Raw genomic sequence first — 8,600 nt, forward strand, 5'->3', positions numbered from 1 at the left:
CTTGTTATTAAATTATATAATTATTTTATATTATTTTTGAAGACTAATATATATATATATATCAGATGATCTTCAAAATATTTTTTCTTGCCTCTTCATTTACTCCGTCTTATCGAATCGGCTCTGATGCCTAACATGCCCCTTAGTCCTGGCTTTTTGACTCTTGCCTTCCTCAGTACATAGTCAGGTGCTCCAACCTTCTTAACAAACGTGATTTAACTTGGCTTTAGCCCCTCTAGATTCTTTGTTTTTCCTTCCTCTTCATGTTGTTGTCTCTTTTTGTCTCTATGTCACCTCTTTCTCCTCGTCATTAGACCTGCAGTCTTGTTTTTCACTATTAACTCTCCTGATATACCTCATCCTTCTCACCTTTCACCACACATACCATATTGTGTGACATATAAAGACATTGACTTTCTCTACCACTCTTTCTTTATACGACTTGATAATGGTCTAAGACGGACGGAAACGTCGTCATCTCCTTTATTTTCAGACGAGTGGATCAGTACGTGCCTCGCCTTATTAATGTTCACTTTATTACACCCATTCATCCTTCAGTACACTTTAATCATGTCACCCCTACTTCTTCGCCTCTCTGGAGAATGTAAATTATGCTTTCTCAGTCTCTCTCTCTCTCTCTTGAAGGGGACCAGACCAGTGGTTATCAGGGAAGTAATTCTTGAGCCAATAGAGAAATTAATGCCCAATAAGTCTCTGGAACTAGAACTATTTTCCAGGGTCTAAAAGAATTTATATCTGAGCTTTTTCATTTTTTGTGTGTCTTTTTAATATTTTATTGGTGGCGAACAAAAATTGCTGGTGTTGTGGACGGCTGCGAGTGAGGCCCAGATTTTTTTTTTAGAGAATTTACATCAAACTATCCGTCAGTTAATTGAACGGTTATAGTTGGAAAATAGTTTAAATCGATAGTTGTCGATGTCACTCGTCATACGCATCTTGGAAAGCCATATTATTAAAGGATTCACAACATTGCTTTGCTAATGCCCATTCGTGTTTAACGATTTTATTCCTATTACTTCCCAGCATATTTTAAGCATTCGATTGCGAAAGCGATTGTAATATAATTAATGTAGAAAAGTAAGCGTAAAGTTTCATGAACATATGAATGTCTGCTCTCATATTCATGAACATATGAGTGTATGTTCTTCATGAACATATGAATGCATGGTCTTATATTCATGAACCGTACATTGTTTTTCACCACACCTCATCACCTCAATGTTGTCCTCCCTGGCTATATATCACCACGACTGACTTGCAACCTCCAAACTTATGAAGATGCATTGTTAAATACGAAAGTACTTAAGGAATTTCCTGTCTTCCTCGTGGTCAACAGTGTCACATTATTCGTCACGTGTTAATTTCTTCGTAATTTACACACATTTGGAAATTTCCAAACGCAAGAGTCGTTTGGAATTTTAAAGGATTAAAATGCAGCTTCGGGACCATTCAGGTTTTTATCATTTGATATTGTATGTTCCGTGGCCTAAAACTAGAATGGATGAAATAGTTGACCACATATCCCGAATGCACTCGGACATGGTGTTGAATGTGTTCATTAAGACTCTTCCCACGCTTTTGTGGTGTGGTGGTACAGCACTCAGCTTGTGGTGTGGTGGTACAGTGGTACAGCACTCAGCTTTGTGGTGTAGTTTCACAGTTGTACAGCACTCAGCTTTGTGGTGTGTTTGTACAGTGGTACAGCACTCAGGTTTGAGGTGTGGTTTTGTAGTAGTACAGCACTGAGTTTTGTGGGGTAGTGAAACAGTAGTACAGCACTCAGCTTTGTGTGGTGGTACAGTGGTACAATACTGAGCTTTGTGGTGTGGGGGTACAGTGGTACAGCACTCAGTTTTGTGTGGTGGTACAGTGGTACAGCACTCAGCTTTGTGTGATGGTACAGTGGTACAATACTGAGCTTTGTGGTGTGGTGGTACAGTAGTACAGCACTCATCCTTGTGTGGTGGTACAGTGGTACAGCACTCAGCTTTGCATCACGCGGGCGGAGGTTGTAGTCCCAGCCAGGGCGTTTGGAATTTACATTTTCAAGTATTAACATGCAGTCAGTGTACTGTTCAGATATATATATATATATATATATATATATATATATATATATATATATATATATATATATATATATATATATATATATATATATATATATATATATATATATATATATATATTAGTATATTTTGGTAGCAGTCTTTCCTGTAGACATATATTATTAAATATGACCGAAAAAGTAAGATTAATAATTCTAACACGAATTTTCTCAATCTTTCGTACATTTCTTTTCACTGTTGGAGGTAAATCAAAAATCAATTCTCCAAAATTCATTTTTATTTCTAGTCTGACGCGACACGAGCGCGTTGGGTAAAACTTATTACATTTTCAAAGACTTTAGTTCACAAATACACAACTGAATAGAACTTACGCATCTCCGATTTTATATCTACATTTGAGTGAGGTGGAAGGGGTGATGTGGCATTAACACAAGACAGAACAAGATGTGGTATTAATAGGGTATTAATTTCATCAACACAAGACAGAACACGAAACAATGGATATTGAATAGAAGTGTTTGTAGAAAGCCTATTGGTCCATATTTCTTGATGCTTCTATATTGGAGCGGAGTCTTGAGGTGGGTAGAATATAGTTGTGCAATAATTGGCTGTTGATTGCTGGTGTTGACTTCTTGATGTGTAGTGCCTCGCAAACGTCAAGCCGCCTGCTATCGCTGTATCTATCGATGATTTCTGTGTTGTTTACTAGGATTTCTCTGGCGATGGTTTGGTTGTGGGAAGAGATTATATGTTCCTTAATGGAGCCCTGTTGCTTATGCATCGTTAAACGCCTAGAAAGAGATGTTGTTGTCTTGCCTATATACTGGGTTTTTTGGAGCTTACAGTCCCCAAGAGGGCATTTGAAGGCATAGACGACGTTAGTCTCTTTTAAAGCGTTCTGTTTTGTGTCTGGAGAGTTTCTCATGAGTAGGCTGGCCGTTTTTCTGGTTTTATAGTAAATCGTCAGTTGTATCCTCTGATTTTTGTCGGTAGGGATAACGTTTCTATTAACAATATCTTTCAGGACCCTTTCCTCCGTTTTATGAGCTGTGGAAAAGAAGTTCCTGTAAAATAGTCTAATAGGGGGTATAGGTGTTGTGTTAGTTGTCTCTTCAGAGGTTGCATGGCTTTTCACTTTCCTTCTTATGATGTCTTCGACGAAACCATTGGAGAAGCCGTTATTGACTAGGACCTGCCTTACCCTACAGAGTTCTTCGTCGACTTGCTTCCATTCTGAGCTGTACCTATGGGTCCCCACATTGGGTCCAGAGGTACCACCTCTGGTGCCAATGTGGGGACCCATAGCCTCGGAGAAGAAAATAAAAAGTATTCAGAGGAGACCTTGTGGTTTCTCACTGAACACTAATATTATGATAATATTATAATTATATTATAATCACTAATATTATATATATATATATATATATATATATATATATATATATATATATATATATATATATATATATATATATAATATACTGGTATGCTGTAAGCCAGCAGAAGAAAACTTCATTATTTACTGATCCAGAGTTACTGATTACTCTCATAAATGTTAAAACTCCTCAATTAAAATATATATTTCCCATTTTGAGTTATACAATTTGCTAATGACAATGGCGCAGCAGGCGAGCCTTCACACTCATCGCTGATGGATCTTCCATAAAATTACACCCCCGATCACTCCTCATTACCCCCAACAACTATTTACAAATCGTTATCTCCTGCGGGTGTAATGGCCTGGACTTGTGAGTGAAGCAAAGGGTACACTAATTGCTTGATATTTCCCAGATATTTTACTTTTTCAGTAATTTTTTATCATTCATGTTAGTGTGGGGCTTGCGATATGGACTCGGGGCTTACGATATGGACTCGTGGGGCTTAGGATATGGACTCGGGGCTTACGATATGGACTCGTGGGGCTTAGGATATGGACTCGTGGGACTTATCGATAAGGACTCGTGGGGCTTACGATAATGACTCGTGGGGCTTACGATATGGACTCGTGGGGTTTACGATATGGACTCGTGGGTCTTGCGATATTGACTCGTGGATCTTACGAAGTGGACTTGCTCTGTGCCATTAATCTAAATTGTGTGGAGTGATTTTGGCTCCGATATGATAAGGGCTCCGTTGATTGGACGCAGTTTACTGGGCTCTAGTGATTGGCCTCTGATCACTGGGCTCCAATCATATACATAAATCTGTCTATATGATGTAAAACTTTGTCTTAAAGCATCGGATAAAATAAAAAAAAAGTTGATGCAATTTTTGCAAGTCGAGAAAGTGTTACACAGCACCCAAGCTGAGAGGTTCTTGTGACGTAATGTGTCTCCCAGCACCTGAGCCTCTTCTCCCAGCACCTGAGCCTCTTCTCCAAGCACCTGAACCTCTTCTCCCAGCACCTGAGCCTCTTCTGCCAGGACCTGAGCCTCTTCTCCCAGCACCTGAGCCTCTTCTCCCAGCACCTGAGCCTCTTCTCCCAGGACCTGAGCCTCTTCTCCCAGGACCTGAGCCTCTTCTCCCAGGACCTGAGCCTCTTCTCCCAGGACCTGAGCCTCTTCTTATTCGACTCCCGACAGTGGAAATGACCCATAAACATAATTATGATTCGAATCATAATTAAGCGTCACTCAGGTGAGGGGAGGGGGGCAGACACACCAGAACGCCCAGAGCTTTCGTAAGTAACTCAAATAAACACACATATATATATAATATATATATAACTCTGAAATATACAGAGTTTCTTCGCAAACTTCCTAGCAATTTTTGCCAGGCTCCCAAGGCGTATAAGTGGCGCTGCCATCATCAGATGGATTGCAAGGCAAACTGAGACGAGAAATTTAGTATTTGATCTTTATGATTGGGATCCCATTTTCCTATTACTAAAGATAACAGAGCTATGCGGTATATATATATATATATATATATATATATATATATATATATATATATATATATATATATATATATATATATATATATATGAGTTTTCAGTTGCATATTGTCCTGGGGACCATTCAGGCTTGTTCGCATATATATATATATATATATATATATATATATATATATATATATATATATATATATATATATATATATATATATATATATATATATATATATGTCGTACCTAGTAGCCAGAACGCACTTCTCAGCCTACTATGCAAGGCCCGATTTGCCTAATAAGCCAAGTTTTCATGATTTTTTTTTTTTTTATTAATTGTTTTTCGACTACCTAACCTACCTAACCTAACCTAACCTAGCTTTTTCGGCTACCTAACCTAACCTAACCTATAAAGATAGGTTAGGTTAGGTTAGGTAGGGTTGGTTAGGTTCAGTCATATATCTACGTTAATTTTAACTCCAATAAAAAAAAAATTACCTCATACATAATGAAATGGGTAGCTTTATCATTTCATAAGACAAAATTTAAAAAAAATATTTTAATTCAGGAAAACTTGGCTTATTAGGCAAATCGAGCCTTGCATAGTAGGCTGAGAAGTGCGTTCTGGCTACTAGGTACGACATATATATATATATATATATATATATATATATATATATATATATATATATATATATATATATATATATATATATATATATATATATAATATAAAGGGTACCACCACCGGTTGCGTTTGAAGAGGACCCTCGACCTCGAAGAAGACGATATGAAGCCGGGGGAGCCTTGTGGGGGCACCCGTATGCACTCACATATTGTCTTCTACTACCCCTCTATATTTTGTGTATTTTGTAATTGTGTTTTATTTCAAACTTCATTACACAAATAGGGTTACAATCCTTTATTTTTTTACGCTTTTCTTCACTTGAGAAGGAGGTTAAACAATGAACTCTTCAAAATTAATTTTACAGTTTTATTATGACGCTAAGAGACGCGTTTTATTGATCCCAGTCAACATTTTCAGAGGCAGAGTACAGGTGGATTTAACGTTTTGAGCAGACAAACAGGAGGGGGAAGAAAAGAAGGGGGGGGGGGAGGTGAATCTCATTACTGTGAACAGATAGGCCTCCTGCAGGTTACCAACCTCCCGCGTTTCAATGACGGGATGATGGATGCGTCGTGGTGGTTTTGAAGATGGCAGAGTGTGACCTGGTGTTTGGCGGCTGGTGATGGCTGCGTTTGTTTGGTGTGTGTAATGCCTCTCAAGTGCTTTGTTTAGTGTCAGAAAAGTTTTTCGCTAAGAAGTTCGGAGTTTTCTTACTCCTAAAGTATATTAGTAGTTCAGTCTGCTGGTTGGTGTCAGTAGGGGAGTTCACATTTCTATCAGTAATATCTTTCAAGGCTCTTTTTTTCCTTTTTTGAAGGCCGTAGAATAGTCTGTCAGTCACCCAACGCCTCACAGCCAGAAGATGCAAGATAATAATAATAAAAAAAACTCTCATGGGCTCATACCTGGACCTTGAAGGACACTTCATCAACACTCAACACATTTCCCCAGCAGAGGTGCAGGGAACCTGTGCTCAAGTCCCGACGCTCGACTGTCTCTTGTTTTTTGCTGGCTTATCGCCGGTTTCTTAATGAAAAACCAATTGAGATTGCTTCAGTGGACCCTAACACATCTTTTTAATATAATTTTTTTCAGCACTGTCTTTCTGTTTCTCTCTCTCTCTCTCTCTCTATCTCTCTCTCTCTCTCTCTCTCTCTCTCTCTCTCTCTCTCTCTCTCTCTCTCTCTCTCTCTCTCTCTCTCTCTCTCTCTCTCTCTCTCTCTCTCTCTCTCTCTCTCTCTCTCTCTCTCTCTCCTCCATTCTCTCTCTCTCTCTCCCCTTCTCTCTCCTTCTCTCTCCTTCTCTCTCCTCTCTCTCTCTCACTCTCCTTCTCTCTCCTTCTCTCTCCTTCTCTCTCCTTCTCTCTCCTTCTCTCTCCTTCTCTCTCTCTCTCTCTCTCTCTCTCTCTCTCTCTCTCTCTCTCTCTCTCTCTCTCTCTCTCTCTCTCTCTCTCTCTCTCTCTCTCTCTCTCTCTCTCTCTCTCTCTCTCTCTCTCTCTCTCTCTCTCTCTCTCTCTCTCTCTCTCTCTCTCTCTCTCTCTCTCCTCTCTCTCTCTCTCTCTCTCTCTCTCTCTCTCTCTCTCTCTCTCTCTCTCTCTCTCTCTCTCTCTCTCTCTCTCTCTCTCTCCTCTCTCTCTCTCTCTCTCTCTCTCTCTCTCTCTCTCTCTCTCTCTCTCTCTCTCTCTCTCTCTCTCTCTCTCTCTCTCTCTCTCTCTCTCTCTCTCCCCCCAGAACACAGCCACTAGTGCGGAAGGTTAACTCGGAACAGACTTCTCCCTTCGCTTGTAGTAAGATGAGCCTCACATCACCGTGCTTCCACTGTGAAAAAGTTGACGCTGTAAGTGGACGACGCGCACATGTTTCAAGTGTCCTTGAAATGAATTTTGAGCAGCTTTGTGAAATTGCACATTGAGCTGCTCATGTTGCTACTGGTTGAAGTGCTGGTGTAGATTTCCTTTTGTTTGCCTTGCCGGGTGTTGTGTTTGGGTTGCTGGCTGTTTGTGTTTGTGTAACTGGTCGCCTGAGTTTGTGCTGCTGGTGGCTGCTTCTTACATGCCTGTGTCCTCAAGACCTTTGACTGTAAACTCCTATCTTAACTCACTGAGTAATAAACATGGAAGAGATCGGTGGAATGTGAAATGACTGAGCACGTGCTGAAGAATGCGCACGTGCTGAAGAATGCGCACGTGCTGAAGAACACGCACGTGCTGAAGAACGCGCACGTGCTGAAGAACACGCACGTGCTGAAGAATGCGCACGTGCTGAAGAACACGCACGTGCTGAAGAATGCGCACGTGCTGAAGAACACGCACGTGCTGAAGAACACGCACGTGCTGAAGAACACGCACGTGCTGAAGAACACGCACGTGCTGAAGAATGCGCACGTGCTGAAGAACACGCACGTGCTGAAGAACACGCACGTGCTGAAGAACACGCACGTGCTGAAGAATGCGCACGTGCTGAAGAACACGCACGTGCTGAAGAACACGCAGGTGGTGAAGAACACGCACGTGCTGAAGAACGCGCACGTGCTGAAGAACGCGCAAGTGCTGAAGAACACGCACGGAAGGAGTTACGAACACTCAAACCAGCAATGTTCGGCTCTTCATATTGTGCGAATGATTAGTAACCCAAAATCATCACCAAACATATATAACACAGGAGAAAGATGAATAATAACAAAGTTTACCCTCCGTCTTTTTTTTTTGGGGGGGGGGGGTTGGGAGGGGTCACTTTTTTAATTTCAAAATACTGACAATTAGTAATTAGTATTCTACAAACAAGAGATTTTCCAGCTCATTGTTCCAGGGTCAATAGAGGTTATGTGAATCAGGCGAGAGTTTTTACGACTGCGAGGTCAGTATTTACACACACTTGGTGAGTATTGACCAGCAGCCCAGGCGAGCCAGAGGTAATGGACAGCGCGGGAACCCCCCCCCCCCCCTCTCTAATAACGCACGCTGCGTTACTGCAAGCTACACCCGTTACTCTGACGG

The 8,600-nt window shown here is 40.7% G+C and overlaps 1 protein-coding gene across 1 annotated transcript; it reads left to right on the forward strand.

Annotated features, from left to right (window-relative positions):
* Positions 1–7,742: 7,742 nt before the first annotated feature.
* LOC138363436 (ovarian abundant message protein-like) lies at positions 7,743–8,276 on the forward strand. The gene has a single exon (XM_069322612.1). It carries the CDS (start codon positions 7,743–7,745, stop codon positions 8,274–8,276), a length of 534 nt encoding a protein of 177 aa, XP_069178713.1.
* The last annotated feature ends 324 nt before the right edge of the window (positions 8,277–8,600 follow it).

This window comes from Procambarus clarkii, chromosome 1 (genome assembly GCF_040958095.1).
Source record: "Procambarus clarkii isolate CNS0578487 chromosome 1, FALCON_Pclarkii_2.0, whole genome shotgun sequence".
In the NCBI taxonomy this organism is placed as follows: domain Eukaryota; kingdom Metazoa; phylum Arthropoda; class Malacostraca; order Decapoda; family Cambaridae; genus Procambarus; species Procambarus clarkii.